At 34.9% G+C, this 27,605-nt stretch overlaps 1 protein-coding gene across 1 annotated transcript in view; it reads right to left on the bottom strand.

Annotated features, from left to right (window-relative positions):
* ZNF804B (zinc finger protein 804B) overlaps positions 1–27,605 on the bottom strand; it is a gene marked incomplete at its 3' end in the record, with an annotated part of 237,160 nt that overhangs the window by 7,869 nt on the left and 201,686 nt on the right. The window contains exon 2 of the mRNA XM_084306940.1: positions 19,342–19,485. Within this exon, the coding sequence (XP_084163066.1) occupies positions 19,342–19,485 (144 nt within the window). The remainder of the gene's footprint in view (positions 1–19,341; positions 19,486–27,605) is intronic.

Below are 27,605 nucleotides of genomic sequence, written 5' to 3'. Positions count from 1 at the left end.
GGAACTGGTGCAGCTCCAACCAGCAAGAACCATCCTGCCACCTGGTGCCTGTTGAAAGTTTAACTGTATTAAAGTATTAACAGAAACCTTTGCAGTCTGTCTAATCCATATATATCTCTGGAAATTCTCTATCAGCTGCGACTTTTAGTATTTCACCAAACTAGACTCCAAAGCAGAACATCTGTAAAGTCCTCTTTAAAACACTTAGAATTCAGTTCCTTAGAAATAAATGTTTGTTTGTGTTTTGTTTTGTTTTGTTTTGTTTTTTTTTTTCCTGTCCCCCTCCCTGTCCATCTGACACTTTCCAGGCCATATAGCATTCAATTCCCTCAACATTTTTGCCTGCAGTTTACAATAAATTAGACAAATATTTAAGAAAACATTACTGCTGGTCCAAGAAAGAAATTTCTTTTTAGTAATATGTTAAAGCCAAAGCAGTAAATTAAACCAGAGAATCTTCCCAGAACAAACTTTCTGTCATCTTTCATATTTACATGAGTGTACAGATATTTAAGCAGTAAAGATTCTATTTTCCATGAAAAAACACACAGAGTCTCGAGTCTTATTAGCATCTTCCATGTGAAGAAAGGGCAAAGAAATACATTTGAGAAGTGTCGTTTAGTGCCGCTTGCTGTGTTTTAGCTGTCACCATGAGCTGTTTGGTATCACACATAAAGCATTCATGAGGAAAAACAGAAACAGTTTCTACCTGTCAAGGAAACAAAGAACAATGTGCTTGCTAGTACTATGGAGTGCAGGTACTGCAAAGCAATGCCATTTCACTTCTTTGACAGTTAGGATGATAATCAACAAAGCAAATGGACCAACACTAAGAATAGAAGTCCTAGCGGTATCTTTTGCTCTCTAATGGCATACAGAATGTGTCAAGGAAGGAGAGAAAAGAATACAAAAAATATAGGTAAGCATAGCTAAGAACTCATCAACTGGAGATGAAAAACAAGAAATCAAAGACATCTACAGTCTGAGCAGAGAAAGGGTCTCTCCCTGCTCATGCCCTCATCAAAACAAAAAGCTGCACTGCCAGAGCTCCAGTTAGGAATTGTAATGAAATTTGTCATCTATGTTGGATAGACTACGGGACTGCCCACTGAACCTGCAAATGCCATGGTTTTCCTCACTAATAACCTGTGCCAATCTTTTGACAGGCATGCAAATATCTTTCACAGGTGGCGAACAACAGCATGCAACTGAGGATGTACCTGAATGACAACCCTAAGCTCAGCAGGTGTGTTTGAAAATTAACATCACTTTACGTGGCAATTGCATTTTTCATGTAATTAGGTACTTAACTGGGCATCCAAATACAGGCACGTGTAATAAATTATGATTTATTTAATAGCAATTTAGTGTTTTGTCCTTCACCTGCTACATATCATTGCCATGGATTTATGTTTCATATTTAGACTCACGTTCTGTTCTTTCTGTTTTTCATGTAAGTGTGCATGTGGATACTGCCATATCTAAAAGTAACACTTTTATTTTATTTTATTTTATTTTATTTTATTTTATTTTATTTTATTTTATTTTATTTTATTTTATTTTATTTTATTTTATTTTATTTTATATTTTATTTTATTTTATTTTATTTTATTTTATTTTATTTTATTTTATTTTATTTTATTTCATTTCATTTCATTTCATTTCATTTTTATTTTTTTAAACCCACACAGAATATTAAAAGACCACAAAATAATTTTCACTATTAATGAACACTTTAGTTATATAACCATGTCTGAGTCACATTGGCTCACTCAAAAATTGCTGAATATGTTATTTTCCCCCTTGAACTCTGGTATGATTCATCAGGGGATGCAAATGAGTCAATGGAGTTACATTTTTGTTATCTTCCTTTGTTAGCCAGGAAACATCAGTGGCCAAATACTATACCTGTATTGTACTACTGTACTTTAGCAACTTTTACCAGATTTTTTTTTTTTGCTTTGTTGTGGCCAATACACCTGTAGCATACTTACCACTGACTGCATTTTCAGTAATAAGGTTAGTTTCTTTCCAGAGCTTGATCCTGATTTCTGTTCCTCCATGTGAAGAGGAGCATTTCTCTGGATTGTCATTAATCTGAACAAATTTAGATGCCTGTGGCAGTTTGGCAGTTTCTTAGATTTTCTTTACAACCACTGAAGAAAAATTAGCACTTTTAGGGACCTAATCACCTCATCTTAAGCCAGTGGGGTAAAGTGAGATGTAATTTCTTTCTTTTCATTGGGTACAGAGGGTATTAATGGAGACTATCTCAGACATGGACCACTTTTGATAGAGGAAGAGAGTGCGATTGGTACATTGTCACCGCTACAGGTAGTATTCATGTTTCTAGGTTCCATAAAAGAGTAGTTTGTATTAGTGTTATTTTTGGCATACATAAAAGAAAGAAAGATTTCTGGGCTTATTAATTTTTTAATCTTTTTAGGAAACCATTGGCAAGATAAGGTTTCTATAATCTGCATTTCAAATTGATTCACTTGACAGGGGATATACAGAAAAAAATAAATAAAAGAGAGCGAGCTTGCAGTACTGGTTAAGAACACAAATACGTTGAGAAGCATAGAGAAGATATTTGTTCTTCTCTCACTCCTGATTTCTTGTTTGGTCATTTCCCTGCCAGATTTCTCACCCCTCCTTCTCTAGGTGGTTGCTGTCTTCAAGAACTACTTTTTCTCTTGTTCACTTTCTCTCAATTTAAGGACCAGAGGGAATGTGGTACTGGGAGAGAGTTACTTCTTTTGAGAGTTCTGCCAGGGGTCATGTTCACCTCATTATAGAGATCTACTTGGGAGTCTCAATGTACCTCTACTTCAGATACTGGGTCAAATAAGTGTTGCTGCAAGTATATTTAGAAGCAAATCATGTTTTTGTTCTCAGTGGTGTAACTATGCGGATATAAATAGAGGGCAGGTTTGGAAAAAAAATGTTTAAATTCCATGCATTAAATCAGAAAATATCAGGTCAGATTGTGTAAAACAACCTTTTACACTTACATTCAGATATTTTATCTCCGAATATCATTCACATTCAATGTATCTGATAAAACATTCATCATTGTAAGGCACTGTAGCTCCAGATAGAAACATATGCATCTCTGCTTACTTCAGTCAGCTTCATGTATATGAGGCCTGCCATATGTAAAGAGCCTTCTCTGAATTCAAGTCCATAAACTAAAGTGTTTGAGTGCATGACTGGCTTAAAGAGTGATTTCCACTTTGCTGAAAAGCTCCTTAATTGAATTCTAATCAAACTTACCATAGAAGGGTTAAATGAGGAAAAAAAAAGTGGAATGTGATTTTCAGTAATTATTTTCTTGCCTAAGATTGGAACTAAGTAAATTATTGATAAAATGATTTTACACTGCAAACCATCAAATTAGAATGATAAAGTTACTAGAAAACAAAATTAGACTTCATGTCTGAAGCTTATAGTATTAGCTATCTAAGTGAAATATGGGAAACAACAAAGAAGAAATTTGCTTTTACTATAATAAATAAAATCCTAAAAATAAAAATGGAGGGCTATTATATACAGAAATTAACCAGGAGATATGAAACTTAAAAATTACCTGACAAATTGTCATGTTTTACACATAAATAGTTAAAGATCCCTTTGAAGTGTTTGATAGTGACTATTTTTTGGAGTATGTTTTATTATAGCCAATCATAATGGATTCAATATTGTTATCAGGAATGAATGGAAGATAGAATGAAAATATCATTGCGTGATTAGGTTAGTGAATGAGATGACAGCAGGAGGGGAAAAAATCAATCCTTAGACATGCCCATCAATGAATGAGTTGTTGATCACAGATTCAATTGAAAGAAAAAATTACAGCCAGGTGTTTGATCCTGATTGTGTTCCTTCATAGAAACTGCTGCTAAATCATTGTAGAAAGATCTGATCTAGTGCAATGGGGCTTGATACTGAAAAGAAACGGGATCTACCACTTCTTATCTGTGTCTTTTCTGTGGGAGCTTCTTACACTTCAGCCAGATCAGTGAATATTCTTGCTACATAAACTGATTTCAACCATTGCCCAAAGTATGAGTTTGGACTAATGAAATTCAGGGCATATTTGTACAGCTCATGAGAAACCCCCAAGTAACATTAAAACAGATGGATTGCAGGGAGGGCATTTCTTCAGGGTAAAGGATAGAACAGGCACTTTGTGGCAGCAATTCACTCATTTGAAGGACTGAGCTATTTGTGGATTCAGCATATGCTCCGCTTGACCACCCACATTTATATCAGTTCCAATGAATTTATTGTCATATGGTCCAGCAAGCTGGCTGTGTACTGTAGTATTTGATTAGACACATCCAGTGTCATTTCGGAATATAGAGTAATTTACCTAGTAAAAGGTACATTTGAAAGATAAGAATCTTGAGACAAAAACTGTATCTTCGCTGCATGTTTATATACAACCTGACTCATGGGGTCTCTGGTGCTGATTCTCAGCCAGAGAAAAACATGAGGTCATTTAATTTTTTTTCCTTCCCATGTAAAGATCTCAAAGAGAATAAAATGCTATGACTATTTTGTAAAATCAAAATTTTCAATACATGTTATACTCTTACATTAGAAATTTTTAAGCTTTTTTTTTTTTTTTTTTGCTTTTTTTTTTTTTTTGCTTTTTTTTTTTTTTTCCCAAATATTTCAATCCTATCTCACCATTTAGTGTTAATTTGTTCTGGCTGTAGCAGGTGAAATAGAATATCACTTACATTTTAAGGAAAAGAGTCTGAATTATCCAAGAATTCAAAAGGTGGGTCTAAAGCATGGCGTCAGAATTCCTTCAATGTAGTCATCAGACTTTCAGAGTAACAATATTATTATAATAGACATGATTTTACACACATTTTATATAACGCTTTACAGAGACAAATCTCAGATGTCTTATGAAACAGGCACTTTTACCATTATACTATTTTGCAAATAAAGAAATGAAAGCAAAGAGAGATGGAGTTACTTATGGGAAGAATAGGGAAGAGGCTAAATCAACACTCACAAATGTGTGTTTAATTAGCACATCTTACTCTTTATAAACCCATTGGAAAACGATGAAAAATGCCAGACATCTGAATTAAACCTGCCATGGTTTTGACTGGGATAGAGTTAATTTTCTTTTCAGAGGCTTGTATGGTGCTGTGTTTGGGATGTAGGATGAGACTGATGCTGATAACACATGGATGTGTAGTTGTTGCTGGCAGTGCTCACGCAGAGGCAAGGCTGGCATGCTGCCTAGCCAGCGAGGGCCTAGGGGTGCACCAGGAGCTGGGAGGGGAACAGCTGGAGAGAGGAGGAGGAACTGGGGGAACATTCAGAGTGATGGCATTTGTCTTCCCAAGGAACCGCTGCACTTGACAGGTCCTGTTTTCCTGGGAGTAGCTGACACCTGCCTGCCGATGGAAGCAGTGAGCAAATTCCTTGTTTTGTTTTGCCTGTGTGCACGGCTTCTGCTTTACCTCATTAATTGTCAGTATCTCAGCCTGCGTGTCCTCACACTTTTACTTTCCCCATTCTGTCCCCAGTCCCACCTGAGGAGAGCAAGCGAGTGGCCATGTGGTGCTGAGTTGCATGCTGGGGTTAAAGCATAACAAAACCTGAATTTGATTTTCCTGTATAATCAGTTGATTCCTAAGGACTGTGGTAGTGATGAAGGAACTACAATAAAGCATGAAATATACCCATTACAAAACGTGCTATGTCCACAGGTTACATAAAGGTAATCTGAATCAGCAGACCACTACACTGTGGCTTTGTACTGCTGTGCTAGAGAACAAGCTCATCACTAAAAAGAGTTATTTTAATAAGCACTTGAGATAAATGTATGTTTTCTGATAGGTACCTTTCACTGTACTTCAGATGAAATTGTATTTGGTCAGGGCAAAGGGTGAAAAACAGTATATTTTAGGACGAGTATTAAAACCAACTATAAACAAAAGTCTTATCAAATGTCTCAAGGAAGTAGAAAATTGCTTTTTCTAATAAGAAGTAATACATGTAACTATCCATAAAAGAGTTTTAGGTTGTTTTCTTTATTCAGTCAAAAGCAAAGAATTCTTTCTCTTCTATTTGCTTAAAGTAGACAGATGTCTTCTGGAGAGCTAAAGGTAATCAGGAACAATGCCATAACAAAATGGCTGATCAGAGTAAAGGAGGTATAATAAATGATATCTCGATGACATAAGATTATTATTTGACAACAAGAAAGGCCACAAATGACTTTTATATTCATCTGTCTGAAACGTCCCAATAACACAAAACAGGGGACATCCTTTTAAAGAGATAAACTGATAAAATCAAGTTACTTTGACAAGATCTATTTTACATAAACCAAATTAAATTACACTAATTACATTATAGTTCTTTAATACTTTATGGAATCCTGTATCAGTCATGGCAGCATTTTCCCTGGCACTGATGTCAGGATGACAGATTTTCTTGTTTTTTTCTCTTTAAACACTAGCATGGTTTCTAGCTTCATGCTACTTCCTCTAGTGCTCTGAGACTTATTAAAAATTCTCTTTAATGGTTATGAGAGTGTATGGCCATCTCTGTCCATCTCGTTCCCACTATTAAGTGTAGGTTACCTGAATCTGCTGGTATAAAAATATTTAGTTTCAGATTATGCTGTTTAATATTTTTCTTAGCTAATGTTAGAGCGGTACTTCACAATCATAAACATCAGAAATGTGACTAAATCATCTGGCTTTGTCCCAAGTATAGAACCGAAATCTGTATTAAATACTCTTTTTTTGCATCACTGCTGACAAGTAACTCATTTCTATTTGGATCAAAAGATTCTTTATGTCCTCAATATACTTTCAGAAACCTTCTTGCCCTTACCTCTGATGACTACAAATTTTCCCTTTGCCCTTTTTACTTCCTCTATCACTTTTTTCCATTTTCTTCACTTCTGATTTATGATCTTTACTATCCATTTTTCCTTTTTCTCCTTTATTATAAATTTAAGCCACAGAAAATTGACTTTCCTTCTAAACAAGATTAGCTGTTTATTACCTATTTGGTCTTTTTTCAGTTGTGGGATTTGGGTTCGTAAGATATCTGACAAATGCTCTTTTAAATTTCTTATGTTTCTCTCACATCTTTCCATGTCAATTCCTCCTCCTAGTCCATTTTGCTGGCTCTTCCACCTTCATGACACCAGCTTTCTTATGTAAGTGAATGTTGCAGTTTCTTTTTGGTTTTATTTTTGTTTTTATGCCATTTGAACTTACTAAACTCAATCATGTCATTTTTTCTAAATTTCCTTTATGCCTGTGTTGATCATCATGATACTAATAATATGTAAGTTAAAGATCAGCTTTATAGAGCCCCATAATGTAGATGAATATACATTCATATACCAGATACAGTAATTTGAAGCATTTTTGTACTATTCTTGACAGAAGGGAGGTCCACAGAGGCAACAAATTCAGATGGATAATCTGTTAATTTTAATTTCTTCGTGCATGGGATTGGAATAGCAGTTTATGTTCCAGTCCTTGGTTTATTTACAGGAAGAGATGAACAGATGTCCCATTATTTTTCCAGGGTAATTCACTCCTGCCACAGCCTGGTGTAGACTTTGATTATCTGAGAAAATCTGAGAACATATCTCAGTAAATTGTACTGATTAAAATTGTACTGATTATTTATTTTGAATATCTATTTTTATTTATTTTCCAAATTTGTCTCACATAGTTATTATGTGCTGTGTCTTTTGATTTTAGTGCCCTTTTTACCCTCCACTTGACCTATCCATCTCACTTCCCAGTTCATCAGCATTTCCTGCTGAAATCACAAAAGTAATAAGGTGCTTCCTAAGTAAATTCATTGTGTCAAGGTAAAAGATAGCCAAACCATGCAGAGTGACTGATGTCTTAATTTTCTAGTTTATAAAGGCAAAGACATTTTAGCCTATCCAGCACCCTTTTTATTGCCACTTGCTCAAAATATTATTCATTTGAAATTTGTTATTTGTATTTAGTTCTCTTGAACATATTGCTGTTGTAACCTGCAGTGCCTAAAGCTTTCACTAAGATGGAGCTAAAAACATACACATGGTCAAGATATGTGGTTCAGCTCACTGCTGTGTAACAGATCACTGAGCTGCAACTTGACACATTTCAATTGTGATTCCATAAGTTAAAATTAGTTTAATGCTGCTCAAGAAAATGTTCCCTGGAAAGAGGGTGAAAATGAACACATTTTACATTGTGGAAAGTAGCATTTAATGTCCCCCTTTCCCTCTTGCCCATGATCTAGATTCTGTATTCACCCTTCTATCAAATAATGCTATAAACAAGCTAGTTTTTGATGTAGACATGGAAAGTTTTTAACACTATAAAGATGAATCAACACTCCCTGTTTCTAAAATATTTTATGCCACTTCTCAAATTTTGAGTAAAGTTTATTTTATTATTTGCTCTCAGAAAAGTTTTATTGCTGTAAAATTTGAAGTTGATCTTTTATTTATACCACTGCTTCTTATTCTAGTTCTCTATACATTTCTGCTGCCCTGAATTTGAGTTATTTCTTTTACTAAAGAATGATTGTAAGTTTGTGTGCTCAAATTGAACAACAATCCTCTTAAAATATGTACCATCTTATGCAAAACACGGTGAGAATAAATTTATATTCTTTGGCCTAGGTGAGACCAAAATGGAGACAAGCAGGGCAACTAGATCACATGTTATAATTTTAATTTCTGAAAAAATATTCCATTGTTTTCCAGGTATTATTGGTTTAGTTTTTAGAAAGACCTTGTGCTGCTTGATGTCCTCCAGAAATAAATAAGAAATAAATATGACAAATGATTTCAATTTGCTAGAAATAACAGAAAATCACTATAGCAATTACTGTACTCTTCTCATGTACTCTAAGTTTAGATTTAGTGAGATATCACTTGTTGTTTTGCATTTATGCAGGTCCAATTTATGATTGTTTTCAATTTGCAGCCCAGAATCTTCATTTTCTTTTTTAACTATGCATCAGGACATTATGCTGTGTTAAATTTCAAAATGGAAAGGAAATCAGAATCTGACCTGTGTTACCGAGAGCCATAATTATGTGAATGAATTGAATGACATGTGTAACCCAGGCTTAAACAATATGAAAGGCAGAACACAAAAAAAAAATGTCATTGGAAGCTGATGAGGAGACTGGATTTTGCACTGAAGTGAAGAACAAGATGAGATTAATCTGAATATTCTGTGTTCCTTGAAAAAGGAAATAATAAATATTAATAAATATTCATTTAATAATTTTATTAAATTACATTTAATAAATAGTTTTATTTTGCCCCATAACTTTATTTATTAATTTACCCAATAATTCCTCTATTAATTGTGACTTGCTGTTCTTGCACACAGTCAGATCCTTATCTAATTTTGCAGGTTTACGATACGAGTAGTAAATTACTACTCCACATATCCTATAGAAAAAGTGTAAATACTGAGCAATGCAACATGACTGCATTTGCACTTTTAAACATCAGTATTTAGAAATGCCTGTTTTGAAGGAAGCAGAGCTAAGAATCCTTCAACATGCTAAGGTTTGAAAACAAACAGAGAAACATTGACTACAAACATAAAGTCTTCTACAGAGTTCCTGGAGGGTTATGTCAATTCCTCTCTACTTGCACATTTGTTTAAAGTGCTTAGCAGGAAACTTTAACATTTGTGACTTACATTTTAATCTTACTGGAGGAAGTACAATTTTGAGAGCTTATTAAAAAAAATGAAAACGTAAACTGTTTCCAAGTGACTTGATGTAAATTCATCTAAATAACAGTGGAACAAAAATGCTTTATAAAGTTATAATTTTCATAATTTGTTTTTATCTCAATAATATTAAACATAATCTGTGCATATATTAAAAATCCCATTTTTAAATACTTTCAAAATTGCACTGTTGAAACAGCGTATTTCAATCTTTATGAATAATTTCAAATTGTTTTAAACTAAAACAATGTAAAACTTTCCAAAGAGAAATGTTCCTGAACTTCTCACATTCCTGCCAAAGCATTCTGCTTTAAAAATAGTATTTCCTGTTGGAAAAAGTGTTTAGTAGTTAACTTTGTGTTAAGGAAACATTTGTTTTTTTAATGGTCCCATCACCTGTGTTAATATATTTGTTTGGTATTCATATGAATATCATCTATATTTCTCTAGATATTCCCTAGCAATTTGATATGAGAAGGTGTTTAAAGAGCCCTCATCTTTGTAATGGTTCCTGGTGGAGCCTAATTATTATGAAATTGCTAAAGCAGAGAAATGATAATTAGTCTGGGTTACCTCCTTTATTTTTCCCTTGGAGACACGTTAAAATATGTTAATTAATGCTTTTAACTAAGAAAAGGTAATAAATGACTAATCCCACCATCTTTATTGCTATCTTGGTGATGTACAGAAATGTTTCTGGTTTGCTTTTAAATATTTGTTTCTGTTATAAGTGCCCCTTAAAGACATACAAGGTACATTGTACATTTCCTCAAACAAACATCATTGATTTGCATGACTTTAAAGCTCCACAGGAGTCAATTACGCAGCTACATTCTTGCACATTAATTACTGCAGATGGTCAAAAATGAACAGAGCTATAATAGATGCAGATTCTAAACAGATGTTTGTAGGGCCATGTATACCTTTGTGGGTGCCAATGAGATTAGAAGAAATATTCTTTTTCCAGGCAAATATGAATAGGAATACAGTGTTTAAAAGTTATGCAGAAGCTAACAGAAGTATAATTTTTCTGTGAACATCTGATGGTACAACATTTTGTTAGTGAAGTTAACTGCCCAGTGTCTCCAAAAAGCTGGTCATAGCAGAAAATTGCCATAGGTAAGATATGTAATCTTGTTGAATAGTACTGTATTCTACAAGTCACTCCACAAATATAAACTAAAGTACTTGGAAATGTACAATAATCAAAAACAATCATAGCATCTGGTAGTTCTTTCTTTCTATCACCTTGAAGCAAGACTTGTAGAACCTGACCTTAGAATGACTGGTTTCTTCAGATTCTCTGATTTCTCTCTCTCTCACACACACACACACACATACACAATCTGCAAAGTATTTGGCTACAAGGAACCTAATGTTCATCAGTCTTTTGAAGATGGTACAAGAAATATACTGTATATCTGTGGTCAGCATTGTCCAGTTCTTATTCATAGTGAATAGACACTCTTATACGAACAAGATTTTTACATAGAAGTAAGTAGTTAGAAGACATGCTGTATATCCCATTGCTTTTGTCCTTGCTACTTGTCTTTAAAAAATGCAAAAGATATCTGAATACAGAAAAAAAAAAAAAAAAAAAAAAAAAAAAAAAAAAAAAAAGAACAGCAATGCCCACTATCATTTATCTAAATAATACAGGCACAACTCCAACCAGACTGACCTGGAGATTATCTAAAACCAGGAATAATCATTTTAATAAAAATGTCTAGGTTCTCCATATTTATTCTATTTTCTTAAGTATTATCCTATGTACTGCATGTATTAGCACATCAGAACAAAGAACCAAAGAGGAATACATTAATTTTAATCACTACTTTTTACACAGTATGAAACTACATATGATTGGCTCTAAAACATTTTCTATTGGAATGGTGTGCTTCAGAAAGACTTTGTTTCAAAATCTATTGAATGTACATGTTTCTTCGGGAAATTATAGAACAAAATTAAACTTTTAAACTATCCAATCTGATATTTTTGGTCAAAATTTCATATTTGTCACTATTTAATTTGGGTTTTGGCATAATGTTTTTAATTTTTTTAATTATTATTTTATTAATAATAAAATAATTTTATTATTAATTTTATTAATGTTTTTGTTTGTTTGTTTGTTTGTTTTAACAAATCTAGTTCTTCAGATTCCTTGCTTATTTGAATAAGCTATCCATTACACTGCATCACCCATTCCCCCTGACTGAAAAATCATTTATAAAACTGTAGCAGTGAAAAAGAAAGAAAGGAAAGGAAAGGAAGTTACAATAACTGGCATCAATTTAGAGCACTTCCTCTACCTGATATTCTGGTTATTGCTATGTCTTAAATGCCAAAATCTGATCATACACTTCTGTAATTCCTTATATAATGAAATACTAAAGAAATATCTTACAGTCATTGGCCCATCATTAACAAAGATGAAATTGAGTTTCCCACTTTTTTTTTTTTTTCCCAATGTAAAGAGGGTTAAATTGCTAATTTACATGCTAATTAGCATTCATTCTAAAGAACACCAAATGTAATTCCATAGCATCTAGCATTTAACAATTTAGCTTATCTAGACATTAAATTTAAAAGCAGCTCCGCATTATTTGCAAGAGTTTTTGTTGAGGACTAATGATTAAAGGAATCTCATTATTCTAAGCAACACGCAATTTTAAAAAGATGAATACTGCCAATTTAGTTACTTTATCACCAAATAATAAGAAAAGAGCCAAGCACTGGAAGGGCAGCAGGTTCAGTAGTTCTTAATAAGACCCACAGATTTGTAAGTTTAAAATAAAGAATTGTTTCTGATGACATTTCTTTGGAATCTGTTGCCTCAAGTCACCCCCATTTTCAGACTGTGCTCAGTGGTATTTGATAATGCTGCTTCTGCTGCTACAGAGCTACTCTGCTACATGTGCTTGCTGTAGAGTGCAACTGAGGCATCTCTATGTAGTATAGCCCAAAATGCATTTAAGAAAATATTGCATGATATTATAAACTAAACATTCAATTTAAGGTCACTTCAAGCTGGCAAAATAAATTCTTTTAGTACAGTGATGCAATTGAATTATCATATTGTTTACATCCTTACATCCTGCTTTTGCTCATATGCTGCCTTTTGCTTAAACTGCGATGTCATCCTCTGTTGTCTTATGCTACCTTTATTTACATCAGTTTCTGTGATGTGACATAACTCGATTGTCTGTTTCATTGCATCACTATTTCAGCATTTCAAAGATGCTGGATTGCAGGTACTCTGAAGCACACCAGGCATGATAAAAACATAGTTTTGTGAAGACAGTATTTTTCTATTTCTGAATAACAGAAAGAAGCATCTGGTGCCTTGTCACTTTTCTATGCTTTACTTTGCAAATAGCCTATATATGTTGCAATTTACTAAAGCCTGGGATCCAGAAAGAAAATTTCAACCCAAGCACTGAAAGCAAAGAAAGCTGGGTCTTAAAATACAAAGTGTTTGGAAATCTTAATTATTATCATGGTGAGTTCTGTATTTAATGGTCCAATAGAAACCATACGATAGTTTGTTTTGTAATCAAAACTAATATAAGAAAAGGGAAACCTAAAAGAAGTTAATTCACAAAAAATAAATTATGAAAGAACGAGAACTTGTTAAGTCAATTATGAAAAAAAGCAGTGAGAGAAAATGAAAACTATTCATCAAGAAATTATCCAAAACTTGCTCATAAGGAAGTTACAGAAAGAATGAAGTCATTTTGGGGAGGATGAACAAGAACACACACTGCAAAATCAATGTACAATGAAAAGTTAAGAAAGTATGAAACTATGACTGAAATTAGACAATGAAATAAATAGCATAGTCATAAGTAACAATAAGAAAATCACTGGTTTCAGAATGAGCAAGAGCAGGCAAAAAAAAAAAAATGCAATGATATGGCAGACTACAGAAATGAAATCTTTCCTTTTAGCTTTGCTTTTCACATGATAGAAAACAAGTCTTACGCCAGAAATTTAAAGAGTATACTCTTTCCAAGGAAAGCTATACTTAAAAAGAAAAAGGAGAGAAAATCAAATCTGTATGTGTAGCAGAATAATGAATAAAATAACAGCTAGGAGTTATTCTACATTAATAAGCAAACAATTCTTAAGAAAATAAATATTGTGATGAAGAAGTGTCTTGCATCCACAGATAACTATTCTAATTCTCTAATGGTAATAGGTAAAACATAAGCTGGAAATAGCCTTGTATTGCTAAATTGTCATTTCACTGAAATTAAAAAATAAATCATGGAAAAATCTGAGCAACTGTTGGCCATATTGAATTATACTTTCAGTATGTTGTTTTATGTCAGAAATATCTAACCTGTGGCAAATACTTGTGGCAAATGTTCAGGTTAAAACAAAAACAAAAACAATAAGACAAAAACTACCACACATACAAAAATTCTTTCTTGGTTCAAGTCCACTTGTCAACCAGCTGTTTGAGGAAGTCTAACATCATATCAGTAATTCTCTTGCTCTGTTCCTGATCATTAAGTTTTAATGCAATTATGATTCCAGATTTCTTACTAGGGATGTGACAAATGTGAAAATTCTTTTTAAAATATATATGTATTTATTAACATGCATCAGTCTAAGTTGATTTTTGCAAGGTTAGAGGAATAAAATGCCAATGGTTGCAGATAACACTTCTCTCTAACTTTGAGGAAGAAATGCTGAAGCCTTTTGCTGGCTAGGTTATTTTATGAGGAATACAGAGAGTGAGGATTTAAGGTGTACAAACTGGCCTTAAAAAGCAGTATAAAAGGAACAGTGGGTCCACCAATATCTTGAGGGGAAAAAAACACAGACTACACAAATGCATATAGTCATGCACCTTCATGCCAAGGTAGCCCTTTCTGATCTGATTAATATGTTCCTAAAACTACTGGTATTTTGTCCAGAAGGTTTCTTGATGCTGTGTTTGCCTTTGCTCCCAAATCCTGAGATGAACTCTCTTGGATACTGTCAAACCAGTCTCCTTTCCTTGAAATGAAAATTGTTTGGGTACTAAGAGGTGTGTACATGAGGGCCAAAATATAATTTTCCTCCGATAAACATACAGATGCTGGAAAATAAAGACCTTAAACATGAATGAACTAAATCTCAGTACTACACTCACTCCTAGATCTTTCTCTGTGCTTACTTATCTGTGTATTTTCTAAATGTTAGAGACAAAGCTAGCAAAAATGTAAGCGTATTTACTATCTTTGATGTTTAACAGTAGCTAAATCTCCATTTGAATTAGAGTTTAAATCCACAAGCACCATAAAGGCTTAATGACAAGTGCCTACAGCTGTACACACTAAATCAGACTTTCATGTAGAAGATACTCCCAAGTGCTAGTATGCATGGATTTAAATACCAATACATACATGTGAACTAGTGTAAACTGAAAATTCTGTTCACCTACTTCACAGTAATATGTGTTTCAAGAATACTAAAATTCATTTTTTTTTCTCATCTGAATGAATGTGATTAGGCAGGATCTCTAAATTTTGACAACTAAAAGAGTTGTTTTGTTGTCAGAAACCCCAAGATGGCAATACAGCCTTGTTTTTCTTCACTGCTTATTTCTATTATTATTATTATCACAATTATTGTATTTCAGTACATGGAACAGATTTGTAATTTTCTCCTTTGCTGACATCTGAAAGCCTAGCTGATTGCTAAGGATTATTTATACAAAAGTGGAAAGCTCCCTCTACTTCTACTTTAAGTGAATGGATGAATGCTATGCATGACCTGGAGGTATTAAAAGATTCCAAAGATTCCATTTAATAGCGTTAACCAAGTAGACATCTCTGCTCAAGTTTTATTTCCTTTTACAGATACAAGTGACTTAACAATCCTATTAAAAAGTCCATACTTACATATTACTTTTTCATCAAAGTGTAACATGCGTTCACATGTTATATTTTCAGGCAGCAGTTTGTATTAAATACATACAAACAACTTTTGAACAAATTCATACCAGGACCCTTTGCAGTGTTCAGATAATTCCAATAGAGCTGAAATAATCAGTTCTGATGCAGTAAACTTCTCTTAAGGAGAACACCACAAGCAAGTGATAGCAAGCATTGATGCAGGCACCTTGATGCTTGGATGAGAGATACTACAGATTTACCAAATGTGCTACTGCCTGTGACTGCTACTGAAGACTGACTGATGCTGAGGATATAAAGTCATAGGTTTCATAGCAAAGAAAAAACACAAAAGAAAAACACTGTTGTTTTCAAGTGGGCTAGCTGGTATGTGCTGAGGTAGGGAGACATGCATGCACAGGGCTGTATGGCAGTGGAAGATCAGGAGCAAAGGAGTGGTTCATTCTGGGGTACACCCTCATTCCTGCCTCAGCCTTGGTGCAGTATCAGGCTTAACAATGGAGAGCTCAGGTTAAGTCATGTGGCAGTGAAGGCTTCCATTGAGACTGATTCTGAGCTCACTATATCCAGACTTGCAGTGAGAGAAATTAATTTCCAATAACAGATAATATCAATGAGAAATGATTACAGAGTAGTGAAGCAGAAAAGACACTGGCAAGATTATCTAAGACTAATTCTGTCAAGACAATCAAATAAGAGCTGCTTAATACTCAGTCAAAAGTACTAAATGGTATTTAAATCACATTAGACCCCTCCAGGGTCATTTTAGTGTTATGAAGGTACAGGCACAGATGATCTTGAAGGATCCGTGGTTCAGAAAATTTTCCATCAAAGTTTTCTTTGTATGCACATGTATGCATCATATATGTGCATATACATTTGTAGTATTTGTATATGTATGCATGTATGCAGTGTGGAGAGAAAGAAAGTATCCCTGAGTATATTGCTTGAGAATAAGTCAACACAACAGAAAGACTAGTTGCACAAACAAGACCAAATTTGTATCATAACATTTTGCAGTCTTCTGAGGACAGGGAAGGCAATGGCTGTTTGTCTTCCTGTCAGGAAGGCAAAAAAACTATTAGGTCCAAAATTCAGTACTTTCTGCTTTAGAATTGGTTGAAATCATAGATAAGAAAATAGATCACAAAATTAATTCTATAAAACCATAATATTGGGAGATTAGAGTCATAAGTCTTTGAATAAAATCTTTCCTCTGGAAGAGAAAGAAAAGGCTTATGCCAAAGTACTCTGTGCAATATTTTTTTTTTTTAATTTTTTTTCCCCTCTGTCTTTATATCTTCTCTAAAGAGCATTGCCACTTTAATACAGATTTCTAAGTAGAAGGGGAATCACATGGGGGGACTACGCTATATTGTTAGTGAAATCTAAAGACTCCCTGACTTTAATTTAATCTGCAGTAGAAGAACGGTGTTCAGTGCATATCCATGTGTATGACTAATGGTATCCTCAAATATCTTCTGGGAAACAGAAAGTATACCTTAGGAAAAAGAAATTTTTCTTGTGGCTACTACACCTCCTGGAGCAAACGTTTTGAAGCTAAGCTAACTAAAATCACAGGAAACTATAAATTAACTTCTGTCTGAAGACTAATTTCATACAAGTAAAAATACATTTTTTGTGACCAACCACAAAAGTCAGAGAAAAGGCAGCATTCATGATATTCCTAGAGGCAAAGTAATGCTGTTCCCAGACGTGGCTGAGCAGTCAAGAAGTGAAAAAGGAGACGAGACTGAATTACCCTGTCACATCAGGAGAACAGCTAGCTAATCCTGCACTAACTGAGCTTCTGAACTACATCTGAAAGGGCATGGTGGGGTGAGCTTGTACTGCCAGATGATATTCTGTATGTGTGGTGCATTTCCATGCAGATCCTTAGTTCACAGTACCATCAGTATGGCTGATTTTAAAGCACTGAATTTACCTACAAATTAAAGAGAGTTTTATTGCTTAAACATTCCCTTTCATAGTGTGAAGATGCCCAAACCTCTCTTGCCTGACAACACAAACATAGATGGTGCATCAAGCAGGATGTTTTATTTTGCATAAGATGCTCTCTGCAGGAGCTGTGGAGAAGAGGAAATGGCAAAAATTGATCCATCTGAGATCAGTTGGATCTCTGACAAATAGAAAATCAGCTGAAGGGTGAAAAAAAATATTTCTAAAGCAAATGGGGATTTTTAGGGATTAGTGTCACATGTTTAGGATCTGGAAATGCATTTGTTTTGTATTATTAGAACCATTTTTGCAGATTAATTAATGGAGCTGGGATGTGAGGAACTGCCTTTGGTTTAATACATAAATACACTAGATTAATCTAGCTCTGGTTTGAGTGTGATGGGCCAGAAGAGTCCTATTAATGTCCATGAACAGCTGACCCTAGGCTGGTGGAATTCAGCAGGATGGTTCATCATGATGAGTGGGCAGATGTTAACCAGCTCATTCATGCAGTGCTGTGATAGGTGTACACAGAAAATGCCAGGATGATTTACATTCTCTATAATACTACAAAAGACAATAAGATTTCTTGCAGTGAGAGTGAGAAGTTTTGTCTTTAGTGCCATTTGTTGTTCTTAATATTTACTTCTTCTAGTTCTGTAGAAGAAATACCTGCAGCTTCTAAATGATTCATATATTTGCCCAGACCCCCATGTACCCAGAAGAATGTACCCAGGAGACACTAATACACTACCAGCTTGAATGTACACAAATGCATGAGAACTTGAACTGTGTAACACATGTAAGAGAGAGAAGAAAAACAGTAGAAAAATGTGTGTTTATTGAATCTTGCTACAGTTCTAACTTACATATTAGAATAACCCATATGATTAGTTACATCAGAGGTTCATAAATGTTAATTCCTGAACTTTATCAATGATTTTTGTTGAGTTCTGAAATTCTTTCAATAATTAATTGCATTTTTCTTACGTAATGACAACAGGAATATGCAATTTGCTAAAATTAGAGGAAAAACTAGGATGCAGAAAGCAAACATAGAATAATAACAGGCATACATCAGTACCTATCACATATAGACCCAATTAAGTAGATGCAAAAATGATGACAAATAATTAGCATCTATTATCTTTTCCCAATAATCCAATATGTTGTTTTTCAATAGTAGTTGCCATTTTATATCATGTTCTGCATGTAAGGCAAAATGTATTCCACCCTGAGAATCATTGTCAGACATAGCCTTCAACCTCAGAAACATATGCTTTAAAGAAAACAAAAAAAACAAAATAACAACAAAAACAAACAAACAAAAAACTACTTTCCTGCCCTTGAAACAGCATGACCAGCTTGAAACAGCATGATCTTATGCCTTCTGAATCTGAAAGAGGGACCTGGATATCTGAGGAAGTGCTTCTTTGTCCCCCTCTAGTTTAGAAGTAACTTCACATTTTAATGTATCTATTTCATTGTGAATATTAGTATTGAGCACCTATCTAAAACTACCATGATCTTTCAGACAAAGGGGCTTAAATTGTGATGAAGATTAAAACAATGAATATTTTACACTTGATTTTAATGAAAAATAGTGTGTGAAATTCAAAAGCATCAGATGGTAACTTGTCTCTACTGGAGTGAATTTAGAAAACCCCGCAAAAAGGAAGTATGAAAAATGGGCAACTGTAATATCTATGGATATTTGTCAGGTTTACCTGCTTGTGAGCATGGTCATAAGAATTGATGTGGTTGTCAAATTCTTGGTGTTTGTGGTACTGCTTGTCACACAGTTCACAGTAGAAGTTAGCCTTCACATCCTCCAGAGCCTTGGCTGCAGCTTTCTCCTTCTCAGCATAGTCCTGCAAAGGCAGAAGCAAAGGGAGACACTTTGCTACAGGTCGTGAGCTCATGCTGGTTTTGTCATCTGCATTAAAAACACTAGGCTGACCAGAACTGCTAATTCACTGGACACCATCTTAGTATTAAAGTATAGGCTGAAAATGTTTGGGTTTTAAATTGGATTTAGTTAAATAGTTGTATTTCTTGCATAATTATTCTTAGCACTCGTTTTAGGTACCGTAGTAAGCAAAGTACGGAGAATTAAGGCACATTAGGATAGTGCCCGGCTCCTGGGTAGAAAATCTGAATAGTGAGGATAAACTCATCAAAATCACTAGGAGGATGAATTAACTTCCACAGCACTCCTGGTTGGCACTGCTTCTGAGCCTTTGCTCTTTTGGATGTTGCTCAGAAGAAAAACTAGTTTTAGCCTGATACTAAGACATATTTTCTTTTGTGTTCTGCCTTCTACGTCACATCAAATATTCAGCAGGGCCAGACAGCAGCTGGCTACGGCTGGCTGAGATTTCCCTGGAGCAGTGCCACTGCAGCAGGAGCCTTTCCTGTGCCACCATGTCCCTTCCCCAGGGTCTATACACCATCCCACTTGAGCTGCACCCTGCTGAATGCAACCATCACCTGCCAGAGACAGACCACAACCACTGATGTGATCTAGCACAACTCTCATGCTGCTGTAGTGCTGGAAGATGTCCAGTCTCAGGCAAATACAGATGAAAAAAAGGGAAAACAAGTGGTTTCTCCCTCTGTCTCCTTACTGACTCAGGTAGGTTCTCTGGAGGGTCAGGTACTTTACTTTCAATATACACTAGGTACACAGAGAAAACTTAAAACATAGGAGCTATTAGCTACTAACCTACAAATAATACACTTAAATAAAGGTCTTGATATTCAAAACTGGAAGAAGCCTTTGCTGATCTTATTTCTTTTACAAGTCCTTTATTATCTTATTATTATTATTACATTTAAATGTTTTACTTTAGAGTTTTATATGCAAAATTCTGACATAGAAAAAAAATAATGAAGAAGTCATTAAAAGCAATTCATTTTATATTCACATTGAAATGTTAATATTACTTGCATGTGTAAGCTATTGGCTGGGATTGCAGTAATTTATCATTTGCTGTATCATTTTATTCATCTAAAGGAAAGCATATTTTTAACCACCAGAGTTTCCATGCTATGCAGACATAACTGTCTGGTGTCAGTATGGTTTCATCACCCTGCCTGTGGCAAACTGTAAGTATGCCAAAGCCTGGAGATGCTGCCTGGTTGGGACACCCTGCTCCTCCTCAGTCACTGCCTGGCAGGAGTGCAGGGATCAGGAGGGAAGCCTTTGTGCAGGACAGATCAACACAAGTGCAGTTGTGTTCAGCCTCTCTAGAGGGAAGAACTTTCTTAATGAAAATCATGAATTTTAGGCCTGGGACTTGACCAAGCAGCAGGAATGTTGGCTGTCCATATGACACATTAGATCTCTGGATGAGTTTGTGCTTTGAGCCTCCTAGCTTTGTCCTGGTTTATAAGCCATCAGGTTGGAATCAGTAGGTCTTTCTCACATAGTATCTTAGAGGCTGGTGTTGCTAGTGAGAGTAACTTTACCTAAACTAGCCTGTCTAGAAGCTAGGTGTATGACCATACACCTAAGGCAGTACTCTAAGCTTCCTCTATAAGAAATAGAAAAATGATAGCCACTGCCAGATGATTAATTTCATCTACTTCAAAAGCCTATTTTTGGATGAGATGAAACTCTCTCCAGAGACACTATCTCTGTCAACCACTGCAAGGCTCTAAATTACTAACCTGGCCTACATCCTTAATTTTTAGATTACTGAATTCAGAGATAATGAGTTCTACATCATATCTCTTTATATTCAGTTCCAAATCTCCCCATGAACCTTGTGTGAACTGACCAGCTTGAAGACAGGAGGTCAAAGAGGAATTTTGTACCTGGAAATTAATTTTACATCTTAGAGATGATGCCAACATCATGCAGGTCCTTCCCACAGGACAAATACCCAAACAAATCCTTTCCTTCCATGCATATGGCTCGGGTGGATTAGTATACTGTGGTATACTCAGATTGGTCATTTCTAAAAGCAAGTAGCCTGAGCTATTTCACTTCTCCACTTGAGAGGCTGCTCAATCATGGTAGTTAGTACTTGATTATGTAAGGGGGAAATATTCTTGCAATTAAACAGTTAAATAGCTTTTATTAGTTATTTAAATCTACAAAGCCCATTAAAAAGTGATACTTTTCAGCTTATGCTTCAGATCCATTGTTTTGCTAGCATTAATTATTCACCGGGCCTTTGGTATAATTAAAATGCATAAATTAGAATGTGGATGCAATAGCATTAATTATGCAGCAATGCCTTCCTTGGAAGTCAAGTGTTGGGGGCAACATATTTTTATTTTAATCTGGAAAAAATGTAAGTTTTACACTCACTGGCAGCCATCCAAAGCATTTTTTTTCTCTCCTGCTTCTGAACTGTCAATTAAATGTTTACAGCCTGCTCCATCTTTGTTTCTGTTGAAGAAGAAGCCTAATTGTTTGGGGTGAACACACAGCATTACTCTCTGTGAAGCACAACTGAAACTGCTGCTCATGAGCATTCCAAACTGCCAACTTTATCTTTCTCAGCAGAAATTAATACAGTTCCCTTAGCATAACGATGTTTTAAAATAGCAACAAGGCAGCTCCCAGGTGCATCCTAAGATAATCACAACTACCTCCATTGCCTTATTGCTTAATTATGCTTGTCTACCATGGCAAAAGATATAATTTCCTGCTTGCTTATCGATCAGATGCAGGGAAATTGAATGCAACATCACATACTTTAGAAAGGTCGTGGGTTTTTATTTCTCTGCAAAGGCATAAGAACTTCTATCACTACAGTAAATTGTGCATAATCAAATTAATTTTCCCATACAGACTATTAATATCATCTCTCTTCAACTATAGAGTCCATGGGCCAATTTTGGCAAAATAAATGTGATCAAGTGAAAGAAATGTGCAATTACATCTGTAGAAAACATATGTGATCATAAAAGGTTTACTACACTAATGTAGAAACAAGAAAGTTAGAAAGGTGCATAAATATGTTTGAAACTGGAAACCAGAAATGATAATGAACATGTATGTCACAGTCTCATAGATTTTATTCAGGATCATACACTACTTAAAAATGTCATGTAGCCTGGGTAAACATGAGTAAGGTTGTAAGTTAATGTAAATTAATACCTCTGTCTTTGAGGCATGGGCAGCTAATAGTAAGTACAAGCTCATGTCAGAGATGTAAGTATATGTTCCTAGAAACCATCAGTTAACCATCTGCTACGTTGCTGGATGTAGATAAATACTGTATTAGGATAAATGAGTGCAGAATACACCTGATTTATTTATTTATTTATTTTTTCCTGGAAATGCATAAAATGGCTCCATATTATAGATTGTAATTACATTCACATCAATTTGGCCCACAGAGGCACATAACTGTAATAAATGTTTATACATGGGATTCATTTAACAAGAATACTTCTATTCACATTAGGTTGGAAGTGCTTCACTTAGCAGTTACTTTTGCAGTAGCTTCTTATTGTGAAATTTCAATTAATGGTATCTGACTTTTTATTTTCTAATATAGGGAAAATCAATGAAAAATCCCATGTAACTGAGTTTTCTAGAATGTTGCCACTGACACGTAGTCAATTAAAAATCATTTATTAAATCCAGAGTCTGTAAAAGATATTTAATAAACTGCATGGCCATTAAAGTATGCTGATCTAGACAAAGCAATACTACACTGCTTGCCTCAGGAATTGATAGTAAATATATCTGCTGTGTTCAAACAGACTAAGGTGAAAAGTAGGTCACTTGATACAGTAAAACTTTCAGAAACAGCTTTCTATAAACCCATGGATTTCTACAGATATTGTGGAGTAAATCCATAGTGCAAATAGAATGTGAGAAAAAATGTAGCATCATTAGCCCATTTCTGGTCACCTATTTCTATACTGGAATAGAAAATTAGTGATAGGACATCTAACTGTTACGTGAATACAGAGCTCAATGACAGACTGTTCTCTTTGGATACATCAGCAAGCACAGTTGTTAGAGTTTCTGTATCTTTTATATAGTTCCATGAATCAGATTAGATAATGAGTGCTAGTATTAAATACTGCTGCCGCTACTGAAAGGCTCAGGGATTCTCAGAATAGAGGTTAAAGGATAAGTAGGACATACATAAGCATGTGAATATGCTACAGAATTATATTCTACATTAGTGAATTTTAAGAGATTCATTAGAAACTTACATGATGAAATGAGCTATGGTTATGTGTGAAATCTATGAAAGATGCTAATTAACAGTGCAGGGTGCACAAATGTTTTAGAGATCAGAATCAGAATTCAAAATGACTGCAATAAGCATAAGATATAGTAAGATAAAATTCAAAAAGATGCTTCATTTTGGAGGGTAAAATCACATCCACCAATACTATATTGTGAATAGCTGAGTAAACAGAACTGCAAGGAAAAGGGTCCAGGAGGTTAGAGTAGAAAAGAAATTAAATGAAAGTCAACAGTGAAAGTCAAGGCAAATCACATTCTGACATGTTAATAGTAGTGTTATATGTAAGATGCTGAGGGTAATGATTCCACTTGATTCAGTATTGGTGAAATGTCAGCTGTAAAATACTATTGGGTACATCTACCCCAGCAAATAACTTTCATCCTGTAACCCGGTGCTCCATCATCCCCACTCTGTGTATGATAGTTTATTCCCAGACTTTCATTTCAGAGTAAACTTGCTATATCCTTTTGAGACAAAGCTGAGCACAGTTCTTGAATAACATTCAGTTCAAGGACCATGCTATATAGGTAGCAAGGATGAGACTTTACCATGCTCTCCATGCCCCGTATAGTCCCCCAACAACCATCTTCCCCCACCTTCCTTTTTTTTTTTTTTTTTTCCTTTTTTTTTTTTCTTTTTCTTTTTTTCCTGCATCTATAGCATCATAGATTTCCTAAAGATCTCTAAAACTCATTGGGTAAGTGATAGAAAACAGAAACTAATCAAAGTACATGTGCGCAATATGAAACTTGAGGACCATACAAATCTCCCAATATTAGGATGTGCGACTGAATATCAACATTGTTCAATTAATCAGTTTTTCCCTGAATGTTTTTTTAGCTGGTCAAGATTCCAATGCATTAACTACAGAATTTTCTAGGGAAGTTTAGCCATGGAGATAGAATGAAAGACAAATAACTCTGGCTGTGATAGATACCCTCTTACAGTAGGCATGAACGGTCTTCTAACCATCTGAAACATGGACAGTATGTCCATAATCACGTGTCTGCTGGCTGGTAACTTTTCAGTTCATCTAAATAGTTTTCACCTCAGCGGGCTCTTCTAGGGAATTCTACCCACCCATATTCTTGAAACTGATCTCAGGGGAAGCCAACAATATGGATTTTTTCATTTTCATTTACCCCACACATGTTTTACAGTCCTCCACCTTCAAAACCCTATGCATATTTTCTGTGGAATCAACATTGTGGAGTTTCAGTTATCTACTGCAAAGGAATATTTTTTCCTCAAAAGCAGCAATACTGTAATTCTCAGCTGACATATAGAGGGCAGACACTAAATTTTGCAAACAAAGATCTTCATATTTTTCACACTCAGCCTATTCCAGCAGCATTTTCAATTATATCCACTTTAATGTGCCTATGGAATACTGAAACATGAGAAGTGCAATGCTTTTAGCAGATCCAACATGATTTTTAGAGTACAAACCTGCTAGAACTAATGGGTAAGATCCATCAAAAAGCTGTAACTTTAAAGAGTCATAAACCTACTAGGAGTCATGAACCTATTCCTAACTCATTCATTAACTAAGTCAGTGATGTTGATTAGAATCATCCTTACAGAACATATGAATTTGAAGAAATGCACCAGCAGGGCCATTCAGATCTTCCATAAATCTTATATATCTAATAACCGTTGCAGCTTCTGGTATCTTTTATAAGGGACTTGTACTTTTTATTTTTTAATTTTTTATTTTTTTTTTAATTTTTTGAGAAATAAGGCTTTCGTAAGACTTTTTAAACTTTACAAATGGAACATAACAAAACTAAAAATCTTCATTGTGGGAATAGAGTACATTTTTCAAATGTTTTAGTGTGATTCAACATCTTCATTACCATCACATTTTCAGAAATCAGAAGAACTTGAGCAGCTACATCTATCAAACCCTTCTAAAAATTTATCAAAAGTTGACCTGCAAAGGGAATTAGGAAACTAGGTACTTAATGGAAAGTAACATACAAAATTGTATGTATACACTTTATGAACTCAATTTAATTTTAAAGGAAATACGTAATAAAGTGAATCTGGGAATTTAGATCATTTCTGATTGCAAACAGTAATATTTAAAGGAAGTAATTAGCAAATTAATTTATTTAAGTGAACAGAACTGCCTGGAATGCCATGTAGCACAAAAACAGCTCAAATAGGACATTATATCTAGGATGGAAATAATATAAAAAGGAAAGAAAGCTAAGTCACCTGCCTTCTCTCTATTTAGGCTAGAATCCAGAAGGTTTTTTTTTTTGTCATCTGTGGAACAGACTTAAGAATAACCTACATGTTAAAGTAGAGGCTTTCTAGAAACCTTCCTTATTTAAGACAGAGTATTATACGTTTATGAAGGGAAGTATATGATGTAGTTGACTCTCCTAATAGAAGACTAAATCTGATTTGAATATTTAGAATAATACAGTTACAGTAATCCTGCTTAATGATACGTGAGGCTGTCTGGTTTTTATGTGTGATTTTATATATGTCCGATTTTATCTATGTCTGATTTTATCTATGTCCTGTTAAAATTTGACTTGATCATTTGAAAATAGTTTCTATGTATGAACTAAATACATTGCAAACACTAATTCTGCCATGAAAATAAATATAATTTCTGTTGTCATTATGTACCTAGAGCATCAGCCCCAAAAAGATGAAAAGACAACCTGTGAACAAAAAGGTTATCAAAACTGTCATAGTTGGGATATGGTTGTAGAGGCTGAAACAACTTCTGGGATAACAGTGGCAAGGAATGTGTTTTTATGACTGCTAGAATTATAATCCTGGCAGTTAAATGAAAATACTAAAAAAAATATGGGTAAGGAGAAGGGAGACAAAGCTGGTGAGGGGTCTGGAGAACAACTCTTACAAGGAGCGGCTGAGGGAGTTAGGTTTGTTCAGCCTGGAGAAAAGGATGCTCAGGGGGGCGACCTTATCGCTCTTTATAAGTACATTAAAGGAGGCTGTAGTGAGGTGGGGGTTGGTCTATTCTCCCATGTGCCTGGTGACAGGATGAGGGGGAATGGGCTAAAGTTGCGCCACAGCAGGTTTAGGTTAGATATTAGGAAGAACTTCTTTACCGAAAGGGTTGTTAGGCATTGGAATGGGCTGTCCAGGGAAATGGTGTAGTCACCATCCCTGGAGGTCTTTAAAAGATGTTTAGATGTTGAACTTAGCGATATGGTTTAGTGGAGGACTTGTCAGTGTTAGGTCAGAGGTTGGACTCCATGATCTTGAGGTCTCTTCCAACCTAGACAATTCTGTGATTCTGTGTAAAAAGATAGAAAATGATAGATGATCTCAGAACATTAGGCGTTAGAATGGGGTGCTCAGGGAGGTGGTGGGTGTCCATGGGGTGTTTAAAGAATGGTTGGACATGGAGCTTAGAGACAGTGTTTAGTGGGTGATATTAGTGGTAGGGGTATGGTTGGACCAGCTGATCTTGGATGTCTTTTCCAACCTTAATGATTCTATGATTTTCAGCTGCTCTGTAGATGGCCTTTGCCGACTGGTGTAAACCTAGACTGCCCACTAAAGCTTCAGCGAAGTTATATTTCAAAATGACAAACGGTAGATAGAATAGAGATGTGTCTTCTAAGTTGGACAGAACTGTTCCTGTTATGTAAAAGAAATAGTACACCACTCACTTTTTCCTCATAGTCCTGCTTCTCTGCACAAATATGAGTCCTTCAGTGAACCTGACTGTGACATTACTGTCTCCCTTCCATTTGAAGTCAATCCCTTCAATTTGTTCA

This window comes from Netta rufina, assembly GCF_964035555.1.
Source record: "Netta rufina genome assembly, chromosome: 2".
NCBI classification, from domain to species: Eukaryota; Metazoa; Chordata; class Aves; order Anseriformes; family Anatidae; genus Netta; species Netta rufina.
The sequence above is the reverse complement of the archived record's forward strand: the minus strand, read 5'-3'. Positions and strand labels throughout refer to the sequence as shown.